General features: G+C 36.8%; 5 protein-coding genes across 6 annotated transcripts; 2 read left to right on the plus strand and 3 right to left on the minus strand.

Annotated features, from left to right (window-relative positions):
• Positions 1 to 5: 5 nt before the first annotated feature.
• LOC133849472 (FAD synthase) lies at positions 6 to 2,977 on the minus strand. 2 transcript variants are annotated; one of them, XM_062285575.1, is made up of 3 exons: positions 2,827 to 2,977; positions 1,917 to 2,526; positions 6 to 1,217 (listed from the first exon to the last, which is right to left on the minus strand). In XM_062285575.1, the coding sequence occupies exons 2-3, from the start codon at positions 2,490 to 2,492 to the stop codon at positions 939 to 941; spliced, it is 855 nt and encodes a 284-aa protein (XP_062141559.1). In that variant the 5' UTR covers positions 2,493 to 2,526; positions 2,827 to 2,977; the 3' UTR covers positions 6 to 938. The 2 variants fall into 2 exon arrangements, with proteins under 2 accessions (XP_062141559.1, XP_062141558.1); XM_062285574.1 differs by lacking the exon at positions 2,827 to 2,977 and having other exon boundaries at positions 1,917 to 2,590.
• Positions 2,978 to 3,089: 112 nt separating this feature from the next.
• Positions 3,090 to 7,289, minus strand: LOC133849470 (myb-like protein Q). Its single transcript, XM_062285572.1, is given in 3 exon segments — positions 3,090 to 4,361; positions 6,744 to 6,801; positions 6,803 to 7,289. Coding segments are annotated over 3 exon segments (1,179 nt in total). The 5' UTR covers positions 6,899 to 7,289; the 3' UTR covers positions 3,090 to 3,336.
• Positions 7,290 to 8,048: 759 nt separating this feature from the next.
• On the plus strand, positions 8,049 to 8,797 carry LOC133849476 (large ribosomal subunit protein mL49). The gene is made up of 2 exons (XM_062285578.1): positions 8,049 to 8,209; positions 8,268 to 8,797. Exons 1-2 carry the CDS (start codon positions 8,153 to 8,155, stop codon positions 8,751 to 8,753), a joined length of 543 nt encoding a protein of 180 aa, XP_062141562.1. The 5' UTR covers positions 8,049 to 8,152; the 3' UTR covers positions 8,754 to 8,797.
• Positions 8,798 to 9,510: 713 nt separating this feature from the next.
• Positions 9,511 to 11,183, minus strand: LOC133849473 (breast cancer metastasis-suppressor 1-like protein). The gene is made up of 3 exons (XM_062285576.1): positions 10,848 to 11,183; positions 10,485 to 10,729; positions 9,511 to 10,421 (listed from the first exon to the last, which is right to left on the minus strand). The coding sequence occupies exons 1-3, from the start codon at positions 11,050 to 11,052 to the stop codon at positions 10,017 to 10,019; spliced, it is 855 nt and encodes a 284-aa protein (XP_062141560.1). The 5' UTR covers positions 11,053 to 11,183; the 3' UTR covers positions 9,511 to 10,016.
• A 98-nt stretch (positions 11,184 to 11,281) lies between these two features.
• Positions 11,282 to 13,554, plus strand: LOC133849471 (protein YIPF1). Its single transcript, XM_062285573.1, has 4 exons — positions 11,282 to 11,891; positions 11,951 to 12,157; positions 13,026 to 13,118; positions 13,180 to 13,554. The coding sequence occupies exons 1-4, from the start codon at positions 11,418 to 11,420 to the stop codon at positions 13,483 to 13,485; spliced, it is 1,080 nt and encodes a 359-aa protein (XP_062141557.1). The 5' UTR covers positions 11,282 to 11,417; the 3' UTR covers positions 13,486 to 13,554.
• The last annotated feature ends 10,650 nt before the right edge of the window (positions 13,555 to 24,204 follow it).

Raw genomic sequence — 24,204 nt, forward strand, 5'->3', positions numbered from 1 at the left:
CCCAGTTTGTTCATTCCTAGTTGTGGCCGTTAAACGAGTTTTGTTTCTAGCACATTTTTATGGTGCATTTTGTACATATTTTCATAGTAAATGGACACACAGAAACGGATAGCATAGAAACACTTGAAAACACTTCGTTTAAAGGCCAGTTTTATCGCTCTAACTTGTGGCCGTTAAACGAGTTATTTGTCTAGCACATTTTTTTTTAACATTTGGGACATATTTTCATAGTCAATGGAGAAAAAGCAGAGAAGACACTTTAATAGCATTCGTTAAGCAGCCAGTTCTTTAGCTCCTAGCTGTGGCCATTAAACGAGTTATGTTTCTACCACATTTTCGCCAATATGCCGCACTGCATACATCATTCTAACTAATTTTAATGCATATGTTTATAGTTAAGAAGACTCTTAAAAAGAATTCGTTTAACGGCCAATTAAATAGCTCTAAATTTAAGATGTTAAACGAGGTAAGTAATTAGCACCAAATGAGCTAGAATATATTGAATATCGCTCCAAGATGCGACTGCTAAACGAGGTAAGTAATAAGCACCAAATGAGCTAGACTATTGAATACCGGGTAAGTATGTATGTTGCTGTCTTAACAGCTGAAATGTGCTTTACATGTTAAGCTCACATTTCACAATTGTGTGTAGAGTGAATTCTTGATAAAAACATGTTATACAATACATCTGTATATATATCTATATATATAAAGTATATATATATTTGTGGTTATGTGTGAGAGAGTTGAAAACACAGCGTATGTGTTTGTGTTATGTACAAAGAAAGGTTATAAAATATACATACAATAAGTATTCAGCTTACTTGCTTTAACATTTACAATTACAAAAATTAGCTAGTTGGTTGGTTGTTTGTTTTGTTTTATAGAAATTTCGCTAGATTTGTTGTTGAGTGAGAGATGGTTGGGTGTGTGATTTATCATTTTCTGGACAGGCGACCAGCGCGTTCCTGTGTGGGATCAGCCAACTCCCATGCGGGACGATAGCAAGACGTCGCTGGCACAGCATTTGGGTCTGAGCAGCGCTTCAAATGCGGATTGGGCAATGTGTTCGATTTGTAGCCAATGGATGTGTAGCCTTGGGCATAGAGCGAACAATAGGGGACCCCATGTAGGTGTATATAGTGCCAAATATCGTGATAGGTCCATTCGAGCAGTGGATTTAGTCGCATCATGTCCGGCCAATCGCTATCTGTTTTCTGCAAAGCGCAAGAAAAAGATGAAATGCATGAGGAAATTAGTTTAGAATTTACGAGAAGTGCTTAAACATCTTTCTTTTAAATATATTTTATTTGATTTTTGTATCTTTCTAAACTTGAGCATTAAAATGCTTTCAAAGTGCGTAGAGTTGAGTGAAATAATCAACGATCCACTTCACATGCTTGTGTATAAAATTAATTTGGTTTCATAGATAACCATGTCGAATATTCTAGATTAATAATTTACATGAGCAATACTAACATATTAGATGTGAACTTGAAACCGTTTAGCGATTTTTCGTGACGTTATTAAAATTTAGTTTTTTTCTGCTACCTCTTTGACGGCTAAGAGCCGTTTTATGGATAACTAACGTGAGTTTTAGCTTCTTTCCACAGCTTTCCTTGTGCTAAACACCGCTTTGTGGGCCACACTGACTTAGCTAACTTTACTGGCAGCGCTGCCAATTGAACCATGTCGAATATTCTACAATAAATATTTACATAAGCAACACTGATATACTAAATGTGAGCATGAAACGTTTAGCGATTTTTTGGTCACATCAAAATGTGGCTCTTTTCCGCTAACGTGAGTTTTAGCTTCTTTCAACAGCTTTATGGGCAACACTGATTTAGCTATCTGTGTACTTGAACTCTTTTCTGCTTTATTGGCAGCACTGGCACTGCGAACATTGAACTCACCTGCATAGGCTGAAGTTGCTCACAATGCGGATCCGTGTTGCGGCTGCCCACAAATACAGCTTTAATCAGCGGCATATCCTCGGTCATGTGTGTGAGCGCCTGCTTCAGCGAATCCTTGTACTTGATCAGTTTGACGTCATACAACTCAACACAGCGGGCGACGAATTCATCGATTTCGGGAAACGAATCGTCCGATTCAATGTAGAGCATGGGAATATGTTGGCTGGCAATGTTTTGGGTGCGACAATAGCGCATTAGAACATCTAATAAGACGGTGCAATCCTTGCCGCCATTAAAGCAGAATATCAATTCATCCACGCGATATATTTGCAATGTTTTCTCAAAGAATTCGTAAGCGGTTTGCACACGTTGTTCGATGTGTTTCCGATCTTCTGGCGACACTGTTACATACTGTGTATTGCATTTTTTGTTGCTGCCATTGCAATGTGCTTTACAATTATTGTTATTGTTGTTGTTGTTCGTGTTGTTGGTGTGGGGCAGCATGTTAACAATGTTGAATGACTGTGTAATCGTGGCCTGCTGCTGAGTCGTTGTTTGTATGCAGCACTTGTTCATCGTTGTTGCTCGCGGTTGTATTCTAATTTGTTGTCTGAATATCATAAAAATGAATCAATATTGTTGTTAACTTTCACCATCACCGTCATCATCATCATCACAAAACCGAAATGTGAGTGTGGCTGTGTCATTGTGAGTGTGCACAGTGTGACCCTGCTTACATAATAATTATCCATTTGATAACGGCAATTAATCTTTTCGTGGCTTCTTTTTTTTGTTGTGGCTTCACTTATCTGTGCACAGCACACACAAATTACATCATATAATATTTACGCGTGCACACACAAATACACAACGCGCACACACACAGAGACTGCGAGCACACTTCTCTTACCTTTGGCGGAGCAATTGGGAATGTTAAGTCACTTTTGATATTACTTTTATGCATTTGGCATTTAATCACAGCTGTCGCGCTTTTGTTATTTTCTCTCACTGCCAAATTGCCATATTGGCGTTGCCACACAGCAGCATGTGCACAGCTGACTTGCCAACTGTAACTAGGTGGCAGCGTTCGCGGAAGTATACTGCTGACGTTGCCAGATCACAGCAATCAAGTGTATGCAAAAGCTATACGGCAGCGCTGCGCGCCATTTTACATTTTTAAATTTAAAAAAGCGTTTTATTTGTTGTTGCACTCAATTACAATAATCCATCAATTCATTACATATAACAAATGTGTCGCTGTGTGTGTGTTAACAAAAACAATGCACGACAGAGAAAAAAAAACAGTATAATTATATTTAATTACTAGATAATATATATATATAGTATATGTATATGTGTATAACAAATGGGCACTGTCGGTTCTTGTTTTCATGTTGTATATAGATTGGTATGTTGTATGCTAAATGTCGACATTGTCGAGCACATTGTCAATAAGGCCAACAACCTTTTGGCGAAAGCGTCGATTCTGTTTGCCACTCATCTCCTTCAAATACGGATGCAAACTGATCAGAAACGAATAATCCGCATCTGGTGGTGATGCCGCAGCAGCAGCAGCAACTGTTGCTGTCATAGTGGCTGCCGTGGTTGCAGGCGGAGGTGCAGGTGCAGGTGTGCCTGTTGCTGGTGGCGGCGTGCTGCCAACAAGTTGATGCGACAACATGTTGCTGCTGCTGCTATTATTATGTTGTTGCTGCAGATGAAACTGCTGCTGCTGCTGCTGCTGATGATTGTTGCTGCCACTTGTGCTGCATTTAAGCCATTCGGTCAGCTCCGTCCAGTCGAGATTGTTGCGCAATGCGGCCGCCATTGTCACCGGCAATGTGACCAGCGAATGCTGCGCTGCCACAATTTTCTCAGTGCTCTGTGGATGTTGTGGCTGCTGCTGATGTTGTGGCTGCTGCTGCTGCTGATGCGGCTGTTGATGCTCCACTTTGATGGCCTGCAATCGCAATGGTGTTGCATTCGTTTCGTCATCAAGCAGCTGCTCGTCCGGTGGCTCATCATCCGAGTGCTGCTGCTGTTCGGGACTCGGCTGTGCAACGCTCTCGCTGCTGTCTTTGGTGTCCTCATCGGGTGCACATTGCTGCTGCCGCATGTGTCCAATGCGCGTCATCGGCTGCTGTGTGCCAAGCGTGGCCAGAAATGTGCTTGTGCTCGGCTTGCGCAACACCATCCCACCATTTGCGGTCTGGATTTGTGAATGGATTTGCGTCCCCTGCTGTTGCTGCTGCTGCTGCTGTCCAGCAACTGCAGCGGGTTGCAACTGTTTGTGGCAGGCACGCGACTTTGTGTAGGGTATGAGAAACTGCAGATACTTCGACAGATAGTACTTGCGCTTGCCACGTCCCGTTTGTGTGCGTGCCAGCTTCAAGGATCGCAGGAAACTGCTCCGGATGGTGCGCCATCTCTCCCTCGAGTTCCGCACTGCAATGGAGCCAATCGGAAAGGTTTTTTTTTAGCGAGTATTACCTAAATATATACAATCTATATATGAATCGATATGTGATCCAGTATACCATGAAATTAAGTTATTATTTCATATATTATCTTTAGATCGCAGCCAATTGAATGAAATATCTATAGAAAAAACTCTTATTAATTTTTTTAAAATTTTGTTTACTTAAAATAATTTGTGTTTTTAAATATTTCATCTACATATAAATCTATATATGATCTAGCTTCTTTCAATAAATGAATTCAATTTTACTAGGCTGACTTTTATGTACAAAATTAAAAATATGATGAAATTATTATTTCATATAAAGATCGCAACAAATTTTCATGTCTCTGTCGATCAACTGAATCAATTTTCCTAAAAAAAAAAACTATTTTATTTTTGTTTAACTTTGTTTATTATTATTTTATTTTGTTCACTTTATTTTTAAATTTTATTTATTTATTTTTTGTAATATATTTTTTAAATTGTTAATTTTTTCTTTGAATTTGGGTTATTATTTTTAAATTTTGTTGATTTTTTTTAAATTTTGGTTATTTCAAAAATGTTTTTTTTTTTTTTATAAATAACAAATTTTTATTTTTATTATTTGTTTTATAATTTTGTAAATTGTTAATTAATTTTCTAAATAAACTAAACAAAATGAAAGACTATTTAATAGTTTCGTAGATATTCGAACACTATTATTTATAAACAAAATATTAATTTTTCAGTAAAATTTCACTACAATCCCTAGTTTAAAAAGAATTTTTGATTGTGTTTGGGTTCAGCAAAGAACAACTTCTAAATCATTATAGAAATTTTGATATTAATGCGTTAGTTCTACAAACATTACTGAAAATACACAGGACAAAGACTTTACTCTAAGCAAGTTTTTAATCAATTTAACTTAACAAACATACAAATTTGAGCTTTCCTTTATTTTAAAAATTTAATGTTGTGACTATAGTACCCACAACAAAAGAACAAATAAGCTGCAATATTTATGACGAGAGCAACTAAGTATGCAAATTGCTTGGGAACAAACAGTTGAAGCTATTCACTTAACGCCCAAACATGAATATAATAATGCTATATTATTGCATGTGCATTGTACTTGAGGTTGCACATAAAAATGAAATATTATGTTATGCAAAGATATGGAAAGCAATCAAGAAAGCTAATTTTTCTTTTTATTGAAGTTTGAAAAACTTTGTTAATCAAAATATGTAGATTACATTTGAAATTCTCTGCTAATCAAAATTGAAATTCTTTATTTAAGCAAAAACGCTTTGCACGATTGAAACGAATTCTCAAAGTTACCAAAATACTAAAGTCTTTTTATTTTATATTAAAAGCTTCATCCAATTAAGAGTTAACTGCAAAATAGTTTGAATTTTTATTTTTAAATGTTTACTATTATAAATTTGTAAATATTTTGAAAAAATATTACTGTCGAGAAATCAAAAAATCGCAAAACCTTAAATTTCTTCGATAAAAAGTTTAGAATTTGATAAATTATGTTATTTAATATTTTACTACTCGATAAAAAATATGTCCATTTCAAACTAATTTAAAATGTTCTATTTGCTGCAGTCAAAAATCTGTATTCCATATTTCATTCATAGTCAATTTACTGCTATTGAAGAAAGCTTTTGGAAACTAACCTCAAAATGGCTGCAGCAATATGCGGGCAGTGTTGCAAAAGACAGAAAAACGATCAATTGCGGCAGCCGCGTGCAGTGTTGATTAAAGCTGCAGGGTATTTGCATTGCGCTGCAATTGCTGAAAACTTAATTACATGCCAAAAGCGGCAAACCAGCAACAGCCGCAGCCGCAGCAGCAGCAAAAACAACTGCGCGGTGGCAGCAGAAAACAAAAACAAAAACAACAACAACGACAACGACACTGCATCGACTAATTGCATGCAAACGCCGCGCGTTGCTATTGCTGTGTGTGACACAGTGACACACCTACACACATATGCATGCATACACACACACGCACACATGCTAGAGACTGAAGCATAGAGCTGTAGTGAGTGCAAGTGAGTTGGCACGATTACAAATTGTGATTGCATTGAAATTGCACACACTTGAAGCATACGCACACACACATATGTCTATGTATGTGCACACGGACAGGGGCAGTGAAAAGCTTGCATCATAGGCGCGCGCCAGCTAACAACACAAATACATACACACATACGCGCACACAACACAAATGAGCACGCAATTGCAATGCAAAAAAAAATTATATAAAAAAAAAAATACTTAACTGAAAATGGAAATCGACAGTGTCTATGCAGCAAGTGGTGTTTGTTTGATAATGTTGTTGTTCTTGATGTTGTTGTTGTTGTTGTGTTTACTAACCTGTGTCCTTTATCTCGTTGGCCACATGTTGCCAGGCCTTTTGTACCTCCTCCTTTTTTACTGTAGCCCGGATGTGTGTAATTCCATAGGCACGCCTGCTTCTCAACAAGTTCCACGAATTTCACATTGAAAACGGGATCATCCTTGCGTGCCATCGTTTTACAACACTGCTCACATTACACACACACGCACATGGGAAACGCGCGCAGTGCAGTTGTTGATAACTTGTGCGAGGGGGGTGGAAGGGGGGAAGGAACACAACTTGCAGTTTGGCGATTTTTGCGCGCGCTCTCGAAACAGAAACAACAACAAGAATACAACGCAACAGCAGCTGCAGCAACAAAACGTTTGTCTTTGCTGCTGTCGTTTTATTTGATTTGTTATTCGCCTATTTTGTATGTGTTTGTGTGTTTAAAATTTGTATTTTTTTTTGCTATGGCACAGCAACAACTTGTCGCAACGAAAGCGCTGAGAAAACTGAAACTGAAACTGAGCGTAAAAGCTGACAAATAAAAGCTGCAACGTAAACAATGCCAAAACGGCGCGCGGCTGCTGCTGTTGCTGTTACTATTGCTAGAATCAACATCAAATGCAGCAGCTGCAGCGGTAATGATTAAAATAAGCTTGTGTTTGTATGCGTGTGTGTTTGTGCAAAAAGCTCTAGCTTTAGCGCTAGCGATTACGTCGCAGGCGGCATTTGTTGCACACACACATACACACACTCACACGCGCAGTCACAGTAAAAACGGTGTCAGCTAAGTTTATGGCAACTGCATTGTTGCCGTTTCTCTTTCGTTAGTCACGGCTAAATATGGCGCTAATTTTAAAATGTCGACAGCACTTTAGCGAGGTGATCTGGCAACACGCAATTCAAAATGTCGTGATCCGGCAATGCCCAACATCAGGTCTCTCAACTGAGTTCAATTGGCAACGCCAAGGTGACACTGTCAGTTCAATATTTTTATTTAATTTAATTTTATTTACAAATTACGGTTTATGTTGTTGCCATAAGTTACTCGCAAAATGCTCTTTCTTAAAAAGAAAACGGTTAAATTCGTGTAAAAAAGAATACATCCAATAACAAAAGAAATGTAGAGTTGTACTCCAAGAAATAAGAATAATAATAAATAAAATCAATTAATCAATTTATATAATAGTAAGCAAATATATTTTATAAGTGAATTTCCTTTTGTAAGCTGTAGTTTACTATTTATGAATTGTAATAAATGAACTTTAATTGAATGCATCCCAATAACGACATTTGCCCTAAATTATCGAAAGCATCGATTGCTACGATAGACAGTGCTATCGATGTTTCGCCACCTCTAATTCAACGCATATGTAACACAAATTTCCTTTGCAGTGCCTTTTGCTCATTTGTTTTGTTTTCAATTAAATTAACTTAAATAATGGCAGCCAGCATTAAACTGATGACACAGACATTGCTGCAACGCAGTCTAACACAAGTAAGGCACCACATTGCAAGTATCGCTCTCATAATTCATACAAATAATTTACTTGCAGTTGTCGCAGCGTTCGTTGCACACACAACCGGCAATCTTCTCGAGCTTTCGCTCGTCCCGTCAAGTCCAACCACTGGAACAATATCCCGAAGTAGAGGTCGTACACAACCCGCCGGAATGGAAGTACGTGGAGCGTCTGTTGCCACCACAAACAGTGCCACAACCGGTGGCAAAGGCTGACTATCCATCGGGTTGGAAACCACAGACCGCCGATGGCAACAGCGATGGTTACTTCGTGGCACGCACCAAGAATCACATGGTGCCCGTCTATCTGCATACACGGCACCGCGGACAACGTCGTATCACCATCGTCCGACGCATTCAAGGCGACATTTGGCGACTGGAGCGCGAAGTGCGCGACGTTGTGGAACGTGCTCGCAATGGAAAACTTTGTGCCACGCGTGTCAACGAGCTGAGCGGACAGATCCATGTGCATGGCGACTATGTGGATGTGTTGCGTGAGCATCTCAAGAGCAAGGGCTTTTAATTGTGCGTCTAGATGAGAAATGTTATTCAATAAAAACAAAACACTTTGAATGTAAAGTTGAAGAATTTGCACAGCTGGCGGGGATTTCGGCAGCTGGTGAGGCTTAGGCAACTATGAAGCAACTTTGTGTTGCATCTAACTTGATGGACAACAAGTTAGCTTGTCAATTGTAACAAATATTCCCATAAAACTGCTGCAATTCGCTGTGACAATCAATTGATTCGATTTAGAGCAGCTCGAGAGGATTCGGCGACGAAGCAACAGCTTTATGGGGTGTCTATATTTAAGTTCACTGAGTTTGCGACAGGGTAGCAAAAAATTCTGACAATTATGGCAACTATTTAAATAAAATAACTTGGAGAGCTCCAAATAAATTAAAAGCTGTGCAGTTTGCTGCAGCTAGAAAGTATTCGGCATGGAAAGAAGGGCTCAAACTGGCAAATGTAGCTAAATTAAGTAGCTGAAGAGGATTAGAAAAGACCTTGACATCAAATAGAACTAAACTTTTCACATTTCGTAACATCATTGTGTTCAAAATTCAATGAATATTTTCTTTACAAACATTTCAAGGCAAAAAAGCTACAAAAATTTGCAACTTTTTTATGATTGGAGCAAAATAAGAATTGCTGGAGAGGATTAGCTAGTCAGAAAATGGAACTAAAAGCCAACTGAAGGTATGTTTAAAAAGTTTGCTTACAAAATATCAAAAATAATTGGCTTAAAAAGCTTAAGTACAGAAATTACAAAGCAAAAGCTGGAGATTTATAATTATACAATGGAAAAAAATGTGATTTTATTTAGTTTTGTCTTACATATAATAAATTACATGCATTGATTGGTTGATTGAGAACTGTGCGAATCCTTATTACACAATATTTTTTTTGCACTCTATTTTTGTTTTTTATATATTCATGTGGAGTTTTACAATTATATTTATATATATACAACTTATATATAGATATATATGTGGGTGATATATCTTATAGTTTATTACATTAATTTACACTAGAGTTTTACAAATAAGTTTCGTTTTCAAAAAGTTGGGGGGCGTCATAATTTGTTGCAATCGCTTATGTTCATAATGTGTTTGTGTTGCCTTTTTTGTCAATTCGCATAGTTGAGAACGTAAAAAACTTCGCATCGAACTGATTTAGATTATTATCGCTTTGTAATCTATTGATGCTTCATTTAGATAAGCGCCGCATTGCGACCATGATGTCCATGATTGTTGGCAGCAGCCGCAGCGGCCGCGGCACGCCACCGTTATCCACCGCCCACCATAGCTGTGGCCGCCAATTGGACGCTTAACAATCCGCCGCTTCCACTCCCGCCGCCGCCTCCTCCGCTGCTGGCCACGCCTGCTGCTGTCGTTGCCACAGCTGTGCTGCCACCACTGCCTCCTGTTGCTGCTGTTGTGGAGGAACGTTTGAGCGCCTTGCGAATGATGGTCCAATCCTCCATGATGTCCTCCTCGCGCAGCATATAAACAACATAGGGACCGGTGACTGTTACGGCCTTTTTGCGTCCAGGACCTCGTACTTTACTTTGTCGCTTATCGTTGCCCCAATTGTCCCAGGAGATTTCGACATTGTGGCGATCCTCCTCTAGCCGTCGTATGCGTTCCAACAGATCCTCGCGCAAATAATCCATCGTCATTTGTTTTTCGCTCTAAACAGAAGCTTTACTCAATTAGTTCCAAGTCTTGGGAGGGCATTGAAGCTAGTAACTCACCTCAAAGTGCTGGGCGGCCGCCTGCTCCTCGGACAGATATTTGTGCTCAATGTTTTGCAGTCGAAACTTGCGCAACACATCCGCGACCTCGATGCGTGTGCGATAGACTTTGTCCAGCTCTTTTTGTGGCTGCAGGAACTCCTCGGACCGTCCGGCACGCACTTCGGACAGCTGGCGATCGATTAAACTGATGCGTTCGTAATAATATTGTTCACGCAATTGGCCAAATTGTCGCTCCAAGCTCGCTATGGTGACATGTAAACAAAAGGAAAATTTGCCGCCAAAAATGAAGTATGTGGCAATTGGTTTGTTGTTGTTGTTATTGTTATTGTTATGGGCTTGTGTATTTGTTATTGTAGTTACCCAAATCCTCAAGGTACTCGGCGCGTCGGCGCTCAATTTCGCTGGCATCCATTTCAGAGGAATCATCGCTGTCGCATTCATTGGCCTCCTCCTCCTCCTCTTCCTCCTCGTCAGATGTGTCGTGTGCTTGGCTCGAATTTGAGCGTTCCGTTTCAGCGCCCGACACATCGCCCTCGGCATCCGATTCGCCATTTTTCACCGGCATTTATTTATATTTCGTTTTGTAATTACTATTAATACAAATTTCAAACAGAACTTTTCCCCTTAGCAATGAAAATTTCTTTTTACTAATCTTCCGTCGTATTTCGTGTTTGCTGCAGCAAAAAAAGTGTTGACTAACGTTGCATACGCAATACACAGTGCTGTACAACTGTGCAAGTGTGCATGCTATCGATATGTTATCGGTGTTAGATATTTGGTCACACCGCGCACAAACAGCTGACGTATGCGTCTGTGTGAGTGAGAAAAAAAAGAACACAACGGAGAAAAACAAATAGTCGAGTGTTGCGTTAAATACGTGTGCATTATTAGATATATTTTGATAGTATAGTAATTAATTATTGCGGCGCCATGGAAACACCGACAGCCGATGATTTGCTGCAGTTTCGCGACTATAGCGCCACAAATAATAGCGGCGCACCAGCACAAATCAATGTGAATTCGCCAACGCATGCAACGAGCGGTGGCAACTTCAATGCACAACAACAGCAACAGCAGCAGCGTCAACGTGGTGATCCGTTGGCCGATTTGATCTATGACATGAGCAGCTCAACAGCCGCTACAGCTGGCGGTGGCGGTGGCGCTGGCGCACAAGGTGCCTCGCTAGATGGCGCTGCCAATGGTGGCGGAGCGGGAGCGGGTGGAGCTCGTCTCTCGTTCCTGACCATCGAGTACTATCAGCAATTCTTCAATGTCGACACCTATATGGTGTTGGAGCGCATTGTCAACTCGATGATACCAAAGCGTGCGGCCTCCAATTATTTGCGCATGAACATTGGCGAAAATCCAGATTTATATGGTCCATTCTGGATCACCATAACGCTGGTAAGTTTCGTGGGCAAATCTCTTGAAATGCAGCTAATGAGCTATGTTTTATTTTCCAGATCTTCTCCATTGCGATTAGCGGCAACATTGCCAACTATTTGCAGCTGGCCGACGATAGCTATCAGTGGCATTACAATTTCCATTTGGTCTCTTATGCCGCCACTTGCATCTTTCTCTATGCCAACATCTTGCCGGCGATTCTTTGGGCGCTGTTCAAGTACAGCTTGAAGCCGGTGGATCAAGCGGATGCCATTGAAACTGATAGCGTGAGTTGGCTCTCCATATAATAATACATATATTTTTATAGCCTCTTTACTACCCAACCTTTGCATTAGCGTAATACTTAAATACTTAGTTAGCTTAACGGCCACAGCACACTTATATTAACTCACTTAACATCTTTTCGCTTTGCGGGTTTCCTAATTCATTTAAATGCAGTTTTGATTTACGCTAACAATCATGTTATATGTTATACCAAAGTATTTCTTAGCAACTTATGCACATATCTCACTTAGCGGTCACACTTCATAGTAAAAGTAATGAAACTGATGCAAGATTCAGAAATTATGTTGTTTTATCATTAATGACCTTTCGCTTAGATGAATTTTTATTGTTTTTTTTTTTTATTTTTACAATACCAAAAATCACTTAGTAGCAAATTGAACTCGCTGTTTTGCATAACAGCCTCTTTAATTCGCTTTACGGTCACTCTATAGAATAGCAACTAGCTTAAACAATAAAATGAAGCCTGCGGTTGTCTCGCTTAAAGGAATATTTCATTTTTAAATACCAAAATTCAAATTAGCAGCATATTTATCTTAACTACCTCTTTACTGCGTTTAACGGTCACTGTGTAGAATAGAATACTGTTTAAACAATAGAATGAAACATGCTGTTGTCTTGCTTTATTTTCATTTATTTTTTCAAAACCAAAATTCACTTAGTAGCATATTTATGTTAACTGTATCTTTAATTCGTCTAACGGTCATAATAGAAAACAGTTCAAACATTAAAATAAAAGATGCCGCTGTTGTCTCGCTTAACGACCTCATTTTGTCATTCTTTGTCTTTTGCCTGTCATATCAACTAATGCTCATTTCTCTCTTTCTGTTTCATGGTTCGGACCCACCGCAGGCGACGTATACGCCAACGCTGCTGTCGCTGATGTGCATCTATGGCTACAGCTTGGCCATCTATATACCCGTCTCCATACTCTGGGTGATCAATGTGAGTAGAAATGAATTTATTTCAATTTCTCTTTTAACTATCATTATACTTTTCATTGCAGATTTCATTGCTACAGTGGCTGCTGGTTATAACGGCTGCCATGTTGTCGGGCACCGTGTTGATTGCGGTGTTAACGCCAGCGCTTCGCAATTCCCAGTACTCGCTATTCCTTATCGTTGGCATACTGAGTGCCCATGTTATACTCGCCGCCGGATTTCTACTCTACTTCTTTCACAGTCCACCGGACGCGTTGGCTGGTCCCAAGACGCCGTTGCCACAAGTATTGCCGCCAGCTCACATCGTGCAACAAGCTGTCAGCCAGCAGCCGGTTGTCGGTGATTTGCCTCAGGCAAATCAAACGGGCTAAAATGCGCTCTCATTCCACGCTTCAAAATTTCAAAATATATATACTATAAATATATCTGTTGTACATTAAGTTCCCGATTTTCTTCTGTTCTTCTGTGTTTGTTTTTTTTTTTTCGCCCTTCCCCCTAACTTACTAATAATATAAATATACATGAATGCATAAAATTCTTAATTGTTAATCGACAAATGAGTTGGGCAGCTAAAAGCTGATCAATCAGATTTATACAAAGGCTATGTTCTATAACTTTTTTTACTTAACATAAAATGGAATATTTTTAAGTTTTTAAGATCAGTCAACGATGTGTTATAAGATTTTCGTACATGGAGCAGTAGTTAAGCACTTTTAGAGCGGATTCAGAGTTACACGTTTTCAATCTCTGATTACAAAATTGTTAAAATGCGCTTTTTGAATAATTTCCGTTGTATGTATAAAGTGAATGAACATTTATGATATTTACTTGATATCAGTGTTTACTTTTATATATAAAGTGTATTCAAATTTTATGATATTTATTTAATGTCAGTTCTCTCTTTTGATAAAGCCGCTTTATAAGCAATACATTTTAGTTTTAGCTTGAGTGCTATATCATAATTTTCTCAAATGTTGCTGATTTTAACATATGTATATGAAAGATGTGCACAAAAAACACGTCTAAATTAAATTTCAGCGAAATAGCTTTAGTAAAACTCGAGTTCAGTTAGATAGTTGATTATGGGTTGGCTTAGAAACTTTATATAAACTGAAAATAAATGCAAATTTATAATATTTATTTAATATCATTCAGTTCTATATATAAAGTAAATCAAAATTTAAGACTATTTATTTGATTCCATTGTTAATTTTTATATACAAAGTAAATTCAAATCTTAGAATGTTTATTTGAATGGACAATGCATTTTTATACAAAAAATAAATTTAAATTTTATGATTTGATATTATTGTTCATTTCTATATATAAAGTAAATTCAAATTTTATGATATTTATTTAATATCACTTTTCCCTTTAGGTAAAACAACAACACACTTTAATTAAACCTTGAGTATTTTACTAAATATCATAAGTTGCTCTAGCTTGAGGTTGAGTTTGAGTATCAGCCTTTCAATAAATCTTGCTGATTTTAATATATGTGCTAGGTTTTCACAAAAGACGCTTCTTAATCAAATTTCAGCTAAATAGCTTGAGTGGAACTCGAGTTCAGTTAGGTAGTTCTTTAATAAAATGAATATGCTGACTTATCTGCATTGCATTAGATTGCATTTGCAACTATGAAAAGTGGAAAGAAAGAAGAAACGAACGCACATTAAAGAATTCGATTGAATTGATAACGAGTTTGAGTTCAATTGAAATTGAGGGCATTGTAAATAAGAGATTGTATGGCTTTAAGATAAGTATATGTAAATACTTGAATCTATATGCAGGAGCGCATTTCATCGTCAGGTTTTGCTAGAGAGAGTTTCGCCCAATTGTTGTTGCTGTTTAGAGCATCACTAATTTCCTAATGGCGATGCCCGCACGTGCACACACACACACACACACACACACACACACATACAGAGAGTCGCACAATCTCACACAAATATATTTGTGCATAGATCCATATGGAGAGCATCCCCTGGCGATGATGTTTGGGGGTGGTTCATTTGCTTGGTTTGCTGCTAAAAGCTTGCTCGACTTCAACACACAGCAGCACACCCATACACCCACACACACACACATATACAGAGAGAGAGTGAAGAAGAGAAAACCGGCTCAGGCAGCGCTTTTTTGGCCAGTCGATTGTGTGTTGTTCTTGTTCTTGTTGTAGTTGTTTGAATTCCCTTAGCGTCCCCTGCCCGCCTTTCATCGCACCCTTCTCCACCACACAAATACCCAATTCTACATTTCTTCATTCCCGCAATACTCCAACATCCTCCCTCCCCCCTCTCCCTCACTCTCTTTCGCTCTCTCTTCGTTTATTCCGGTTTGCTTTTGCTGTTGTTGAAATGTGCTTTGGTGAATTTTATTCGCTTGGTTTATTTATTCCAGCAATGTGCAAATTATTTCTATGGGGGCAAAGCGTCTATTTAAACAGGGTGCAACTCTCCACACACACAAATACACACACTTATACACACACACACATACGTACTCTGCCAAAAAATTGTTTGTGTCAAGTTTAGTTTACTCGAAGTGCAAATACCCTACAAATGTTGCAGTCTTTGTCTTTTATTTCAATATAGCACAATTATAAAAGTTAATGCTGTGATATTCATTTTTTTTTAAATAATACGAGGATAAAGATTCTTTCAACTAGCTTTCAATGCTTTTAAATTATTATATTTATTTCATTAAATTTATTTATTACAAAAAAATGAATTTCAACAATAAGTAGAAATATATAAATAATAATCAAATTATTTTTCAAATTTCTAGTTTAATTAAATATTTAAAAATATTTTAAAAATATTAGATTTCTTACCAAAATTTTTAGTTTGATTGAAAAATGTTTAATTTTATGGCAAAATATTTGTACAATGTGAATTATTTTAATGATATTCTTTTTCAACATGAAATAGAAAATAAAAATATTTTAATAATATTTAATTTCATATTCAAATTTCTAGTTTGATTTGAAAATGTTTAAATTAAGAATAAAATATTCCTTCAATATGAATTTTTTTTAATGTTATTTTCAACATATAATAGGAAATACAAATATTTTATTTTGCAATTCCATATTCAATATTTCTAATTTGATTTGCAAATTTTCACTTATTAAAATCTCTAAAATTATATATACATACATACATTTATTTTTTTTCTTCAGAAAAATCTGTAATTGGATCTTGAAAATTTGTTTTAATAGTGTATTTACATGTTGTCTAGTGTAGCGCATATTCTCCGCATATTACAGGGTATAAAAAGTGCAGCTTGCAACCCTGATTCCGACACTGCTCCCAAATATATCACCCTGTATTCTGATGGCATTTTCAAGTGTTCTGTGTCCACCTGTGTGTCAGCTGCACTAAAATGCAGACACGGCATAAGTAAATGCCTATTGCACATAACTGCAATACATTTAATATAATTGCATAAATTTCAATTGCAATTAAAGTGCATTTCAATGCCAGTTGATGTGGCTTCGTTTGAAATCTTTTGTCATGGGTGTGTTTTTAAGCACATGTATTATATAGTATATATGGTATATATAGCATATTTGCTTTATATGGTATATTTGCTTTATATAGTATATATGCTTGATCACGACAAACACACAAACACACACAGTCACACATATGTACGTAGGTAACACATCTCAATTTCAAATGCAAATATTTTAGCAACGATTCGTTAGATTTCTCGATTTAATGCAGCGTTCTTCTAGAGCGGGTTTTATCGGCAGATCAAAAGTTTTAATAGATAAATATGGGAAACATACATACATATATGTATGTATAATATAATACATATATTAATTATAAAATGAATGTTGTACAGAAAGGTACTTTGAGATGTTTTTTTTTAATGCAGGGTATGCGCTAGTCGAGCAGTTGCAAGCTGTGGGCCACGTTTGTTGTCCTTGCCTTCCCTACGTTACGCCATTTACCGTTAGGTTCGTGTGCGAGCGAAACAGCAGCTGCCTTTGTTGCATTCTATCTGCGCTTCAATCGTGTATGTGTGTGTATCTGTGTGTGTGTGTGGGAGAGGGAGAGCTTGTGCATGTGTGTGTGAGAGTGATGCATTTACATGCATACATTCATGCGTGAAAATGATGTGACTTTGTATGCGGGTTGCGGAATGCTGCATAGTTTGGATTACGGGGCGTATACGCAATGTCAGCAGCAGCAGCAGCAGCAACTCAACAGCAACTCACCAGCTGCGAATTGGGAAACGCAAACGCAACGAGTAATTGAAGCTGTAATTCGAATTTCTCTCGTTTTCATTTTTTCCATGCATTTCAATTAAAATCGATAAATAAATATTAAACCACGCAAATATGCATAACAAATATGCAAATTGCAATCACTTACATTCATATTGTTACACTTACTTTACATACGAAACGATTTTACGTTTGATTGATTGACTGATTGAGCACCTGTAAGTAAGTTGACTTGGGTGTAAACTATTATCGCCGCACTAAAATACTAGATGATTGATTGTTTGCTTTCATAAAAGATTGACTGATTGACGAAATAATTATATTTACATTACATACGAAACGATTTTTCGTTTTGATTGATTGACTGATTGAGCACCTGTAAGTAAATTGACTTGGGTGAAAATTAAAATACTAGATGACTGATTGTTTGCTTTCATAAAAGTTTGACTGATTGACGAACTAGTTATATTTACATTTTGCATTTGATTGATTGACTAATTGATTTACTAATTAAAACTAATTTCGCTACTCTATGAAAACAATTGATTTATTGTTGGCTTTAATGAAGGATTGATTGATTGACGAACATGCGCATTGAGTGATTGATTGACAAAAAAACAATATTAAACTATTATGCTATGGGCTAATTAAAGCAGATGAGTATTTGTGATTGATCGACTATGAATGAATGATTTTAAATTGTGGCTGAGTGATTGAACACTTGATTGCTGACGTATAGACTTTAAATAAATTAAAAAGTGAATAAAAGCAAGCTCTTAGTTTAAATATAAAACTTTAGTATTTCATAAATTGTGATCATATAGAATATTAAAAATGTATTAAATAACTTTAGCGATTGATTGATGGAGTTCTCAATTGATTGATGTCTCAATTATTAAGCAAACACTGTCAAAAAGTTGTCAATATAGTTTTTAGTTTTGCAAAATTATAAGTAGTCTTCATGATTGACTGTTTTGATTGAAGTGCAATAGTGTTGTGAAAATACATTTTGGGTATTCAAAGATTGAATCAATTTTGATTTTCGTGAATTATCAGTGAACTTTATTGATTGACTATTTTGATTAAAGTGTGTTTTACTAGTTATAAGTGTAATTTATTGATTGATTGAAGTGTGTTTACTAATCTGAAGATTGCCAAAGAATTTCAAGTATATTTTGCTTGAAATGTAAAGTTTTTTAAAACAAGTTTGATTAAATGTAATAAATTGTAATGAGTAAAATGTATAAATGAATGGAAGGGCAAAAGTGTAATTTGTTTAAATAAATATTGGTTTGTCTTTTCGCTAATAAATAAAATCAAATTCGATCAACTATGATAACAAAGTGGTTGCGGAATATGAAAGCAAACAAAGCCGGCTTATAACGAAAGAAAAAATATATAGATTTCTATATACACACACTCATACATGAATGTCTCTGTGTGTGTGTGTGTGTGTGTGTGTGTGTGTGTGTGTGTGTGAACAAATATGTAAATAAAATAAATGCGTATGCGCAAATGTATTTGTATTTGCATATGCGAATTTCAATAAAGCCGAACCCAACAGCCGTTGGCCATGTTGATTATTTTCCAACTGATTAGCATGAGGTTGGGTGGGAAGAGAGAAGGTGGAAGGGGGAAGGGAATGGGAGGTAGGGGAGGTAGGGGAGTCAGTTGTGCAGCCCGAGCAAATGTTAATGGCACTCAACGTTGACGCTGCGGAAACGGAAGTCACTCGACAGCTGCTTTCGAGTTTTCTTCCCTCGCTCTCATTCATTATTTTATTTTTTTTTTGGGAAATTAGTCAATGTGCAGCGACTTGTAAGACATTCAGTTGTTGTTGTTGTTGTTGCTGTTTTGGCATTCGGCCACTTAAGGCAATTAGTCGGTCATATGTGCATAACCCTTTGAGCCACCCTCGTTGCGCATTTGAAGCGTTAAAATGCCACTTGAGCACTTGGGACTGCAGCTGAAAAGTGCCAACTGAGAACTGAGAACTGAAATCTGGAATTGGGATTCAGATTCAGATTCGTATTCGTATTCGTATTCAGATTGCAACTGCAACTGAAATTTGAATTGGAAAGTGTGAGAACGCGGTTGTGGATGCTCGCTTGTGGTTGCTGCGGTTTCTTCTGCAAAGGGCGGCACTTGATTAAGCCAAAGTTGTTGCACACAATGTTGTCCAATTTGTGCACGTCAATTGCAACTGCATCGCTTTAAGCTGCTCTCTTCTCTCTCTCTCTCACTACTAAATCAGTAAATTTCATATTCGTGTAGTTGTCGAGTGTCTATTATTCCATAATTATGGCAACTACTTTTCACACTGATTGCCAATCAAGAGCGTGAATTTAAGAGAAGTTCATTACGATTCGACAAACCGAATAGTCCCCAACTTATATTATATTTATAGTTATGAAAATTATGACTTTAAGAAATTATCATTGAGAACCAACCACTAATTATTTATTCACTCTCAAAAAGTTGAAATATTTTACTTTATTGCTAAACTTCGTAGAAAGATAAATATGTTACAAACTAGTAAGAAAACCACGTTCAAGGGAAACAGCGAGGTATTATTCTTAAAATATACTAAATTCATATGCCAAAAATACTGAAATATGCCATATTTTATATTTTTGGTATATTAATAGGGCATTACCATAAAGCAAGTTTCAAAACTACAACTGAGTGTGCTCGACGGCGATATACCCACTAATCAATTTGAACAAGAGGCGGTATTCATATTAAAATATACCAAAATAATATACCACAAAATACTAAAATATACCGAAGGTTATATTTAGTGTATCGCTGCACTATCTAACTCAAAATATACCATAGAGGTCAAAATATACCAAAACATACCATCCAAAGCAGCAGTCCCGATTGCAGTAGGCGTTATTTGTCTTACAAAAACTATTTCGTAACAAAAAAGATACATTTCAGTGTTGTCGACTGTGAAATATCCGCTAATCATTCTGAATAAAAGCAAAACAGTGCGGTATAATTTATAAAATATACCAAATTAATATCCTGCTAAAATACTTATAATATAATATAATATAATATAATATAATATAATATAATATAATATAATATAATATAATATAATATAATATAATATAATATAATATAATATAATAATATTTGGTATATTGATTACATATATTACATTAAAAATATTCCATTGAGTGCAAAATATACCAGATTGTCAGTCAAAGCAACTAAGATCCGTAATTAGATGGCGTTTTTTCGTTTTTCTTAAATACCTTTAATTTTAATCTAATCGCAATCAAATTCTCAGAAATCATAGATGTTATAGTTATTATTGTCTGTACCAAAATTCGCGACTCTAGTTTTACGCTTGTTATTAGATTTTTATAGATTTTCGAGGGCCGAAGTGGGCGTGACAAAAATGTATAGCTCCATCTCTTATAGTCTCTGAGATCTAGGTGTTCATATGGACGGACAGACAAACAGACAGACTTATCTATCTCTTGGCTGTTGACGCTGATCAGGAATACAATAGGGTCGAAGATGCCTCCTTCTAGTTAATTACAAACATTTCCTGGGGGCACAAAGATATAATACCCTTCTACCCTATGGATAGCGGATATAAAAATTAATCGAGCAGTTAGTTAACTAATGTTATTACATATTTATAGTTATGGAAATCATGACGCTAAGAAATCATTCATTGAATGCTAACTTAAAGCACTTAAAGGTCTCAAAAAGTTGAAAAATCCTAAACTTCTAGGAAAAATAATTACAAAAACCAAAGAAAAAAGCGATTCTTTAATATAATGAAATGAATGAAATAATACATACTTCAAACTTTCTTTTTTAAACTCCCTAAATGCAATGCTTATATTAATGCAGTTCTATATCAGGTTCATCTTGGTCTATTGCTAATTAGGCTGTGCTATTCTCCACTCTCCGGTCTCCGCTCTCCACTTTCCCACGCCCTCTTCTTCCTCTTCTTGTTTTATTTCTTTCTTTTTTGTGTTTTTTTTTTCTTTGTCTCACGCTTGACTGCGTCGTCGTCGTCGTCCAAGGACTATTTGTAGGCACACTATTTATAGGTTAGGTCTCAGGCATTTCCTTATGGCGAGTCCTCTGTGCATATTTGATTAGAGCAGAACAGAGCAGAGCTTGCAGAGCTCGCACATGCTTATCCCCAACAGGGAGTTCATTCGAGTTCTTCTCCGAATCTCTGTGTGTGTGTGTGTATGGGGGGTGTGGGCGTGGCACGTGCTTGGGGCCAAATCAGCCCATATGGCTTTAACGGCACAAGCTTTGACTTAAAGTCAACTGAAATGAGCAAGGTGAAGAGGAAGGGCGGAAGGGGAAAGGGAAGGGAAGGGATTGCTTTGTAGGAGCTGCTGCTGAAGCTGCTTTTGCTGCCGGCCGGCGCTTTTTCGGGGCGTGTCTGTTGTGGCAACAACAACAACAACAACAACAACAACAAAAAGAAGAAAAGGAAAATAATAAAAGCTTGACACAATTCTTGTATCCTGCAGCAGAGATATATATGTATATAATATATAGTATATACTGAAAGCCAGCTGCAGCCCCCGTGACGAGTTGCTCCAATTTTGAAACTCTAGCTGCAAACGATGATGATAAAGGGATGCCGAAAAATCTCTACACACCGGCAATACGGCAAAACTCTACACGGTCCAGAGACAGCGCCCCTACGGGAGCTTTTCGCAACAACAACAACAACAAAAGCTTTTTGTGTGTTGTGCTTTGCGCAGTTGCATTGATTCCTATATGTGTGTGTGTGTGTGTGTGTGTTTTTTTGCCTGCATTTTCGAATATATAGAGCAGCAGCATCCCTCTCTTTTTCTCACTCTCTCTCTCTCTCTCTCTCTGTCTCTTTCTCGCTCTACACACTCTCCACTCTCTCCACTCTCTTCTCTTCTTCGCACCCGCTTTGGGTTGATTATGTATGCAGCACAGCTTTCGGCTTGCGATAAGACGCCAGCAGAATGCCCAAGCGAACATAGTTCCCTAGTGACGCCTACAACAAACGTTACAACCATCCCCCTACTCCCTATCCCCTCCCATTACTCCCCCGCCACTCCCCTTTCGCCTTTGGCATCGGCCCAACAACCGCACATAATTTCATTATTTATTTTAATTAATTGAAATTGTTCAAAAGCAACTGCGTTTTGGGCGCCGCCTCGCGCCTCTTGATCCCCTCCTCCCTCTCCTCTTCCTCCCCACCCTCCCTCTCCCTCGCCGTCCGCTGTTGACCCGAATGTTACTTCAGCTTCCTAATTGCAATTGACGAAACCTCTTTTCAAGCTCTTTTCTATCCTTCTCTCTCTCTCTCTCTCTCTCTCTCCCTCCCTGTTGAGAAAGCTTTAAAATTTCGTATTAAGTATCTAATTACTGAAAAGAAAAGTACTCAGCTCTGTTATCATCTGCTGAAATGTGCTCTTCAATTTCAATTTCGAACTACGATGACTGCAAAAATATTGAGTTGCTGGTTGTCCAAGTGAATTGTAGTATATATTGGTATATTTAATATACCAAATTTCGCCTTGGTATGTTTTAGTATATCTTTCATATATATGTAAAGTGAATAAAGTGAAGTTTAGTATAGTTTTGGTATACTTGATATACTAAATGTATCCTAAGTATATTTGATATACCGAATGTAGCCTGGGCATATTTTAGCATTTCATAGCTTAGTCGATATTTTATACTTTATGGTATATGTATTTCGAATGTAGTAGTATATCAATATACTAAATGTATCATTCGGAATATTTGCGTATTTTTTCGGTATGGCAATTTTGTATATCTGAAAAATAATACTGCACTTTTTTGAGCACACTCTCAGTACTTTTCGTATATTTTAAAGTATATTTAATATACCTCATGTATTCTTGGTATATTTTTGTATTTCTTTGATGTGCATTTTATTGAAATCGTCTAGCGAGCTTAGTAGATAGTTTATATTTAATGGTATATTTTGAATGTAGTAGTATTGATATACCAAATGTATTATTTGGTATATTTTAGTATATATTTCGGCAAAGCAATTTAGCGCATTTTAAGAATAATATTGTACTGTTTTGAGCACAATCGTATTAATTATATAATATAATATAATATATTTTTCCGTATATTTAATATACTAAATGTAATGTATTTCTTTGATATAAATTTGATTGTCAATATACCAAATGTATCTTTCGGTGCATGTTAATATTTTTTTTTGATATAGAAATTTGGTATATTTGTATTAATTTTGTACTTTATCATTTTATTATTTAAATTATTATTAGTATTTCTTTGATATACACTTTATAGAAATCGTGCAGTGAGCTTAGTAGATATTTTATACAATATGGTATATTTTTAATGAAGTCGTGTATCAAATGTATAACTCGGTATATTCTGGTATTTTTTCGGTATAGTATATATTTTATTATATTATTTTTGATTACTTTATTACATTATTATTTTTTTTATAATGTTTTTATTACTTTGTTTCATTACTACATATTTTATTTTTTATTCAATGATTTATTGCAATTTAATAAGAATTGTTTATAGAGAGTCTCCCATATACGAGTAGTTAACTGTTGTTGCGGTTTCTCATTTGCAGCGTGATCTTCGCCTTCGCTAAGCTCGCAATTAGTGCGAATGTGTGTGTGAGAGTGTATGTGTGTGTGTCTGTGCGTGTGCTTTAATTACGTGCATTGCATCCGAGTGTGCAAGTGTGTGTGTTTGAGTGTATTCACTGCAAATATTTGCGAGATGGCGAAATGAAAAGGCAAAGGAAATTGGAGAGGACACACTTAGTTGTGTGTGAGTGTGTGTGTGAGTGTGTGTGTGTGTGCAC

This window comes from Drosophila sulfurigaster, chromosome X (assembly GCF_023558435.1).
Source record: "Drosophila sulfurigaster albostrigata strain 15112-1811.04 chromosome X, ASM2355843v2, whole genome shotgun sequence".
In the NCBI taxonomy this organism is placed as follows: Eukaryota; Metazoa; Arthropoda; class Insecta; order Diptera; family Drosophilidae; genus Drosophila; species Drosophila sulfurigaster.

What these genes read in the sequence shown, in the direction of transcription:
- LOC133849472 (XM_062285574.1), bottom strand. Translation starts at nt 2,537, where the DNA reads ATGATATTCAGACAACAAATTAGAATACAACCGCGAGCAACAACGATG. An exon ending in AGCAACTTCAGCCTATGCAG is followed by an intron (nt 1,218 to 1,916) that starts GTGAGTTCAATG and finishes TGCGCTTTGCAG; the next exon opens with AAAACAGATAGCGATTGGCC.
- LOC133849476 (XM_062285578.1), top strand. Translation starts at nt 8,153, where the DNA reads ATGGCAGCCAGCATTAAACTGATGACACAGACATTGCTGCAACGCAGT. An exon ending in TGCAACGCAGTCTAACACAA is followed by an intron (nt 8,210 to 8,267) that starts GTAAGGCACCAC and finishes ATTTACTTGCAG; the next exon opens with TTGTCGCAGCGTTCGTTGCA.
- LOC133849473 (XM_062285576.1), bottom strand. Translation starts at nt 11,052, where the DNA reads ATGCCGGTGAAAAATGGCGAATCGGATGCCGAGGGCGATGTGTCGGGC. An exon ending in CGAGTACCTTGAGGATTTGG is followed by an intron (nt 10,730 to 10,847) that starts GTAACTACAATA and finishes ATGTCACCATAG; the next exon opens with CGAGCTTGGAGCGACAATTT. An exon ending in CGGCCGCCCAGCACTTTGAG is followed by an intron (nt 10,422 to 10,484) that starts GTGAGTTACTAG and finishes GCTTCTGTTTAG; the next exon opens with AGCGAAAAACAAATGACGAT.
- LOC133849471 (XM_062285573.1), top strand. Translation starts at nt 11,418, where the DNA reads ATGGAAACACCGACAGCCGATGATTTGCTGCAGTTTCGCGACTATAGC. An exon ending in ATGCCATTGAAACTGATAGC is followed by an intron (nt 12,158 to 13,025) that starts GTGAGTTGGCTC and finishes GACCCACCGCAG; the next exon opens with GCGACGTATACGCCAACGCT. An exon ending in CCATACTCTGGGTGATCAAT is followed by an intron (nt 13,119 to 13,179) that starts GTGAGTAGAAAT and finishes TTTTCATTGCAG; the next exon opens with ATTTCATTGCTACAGTGGCT.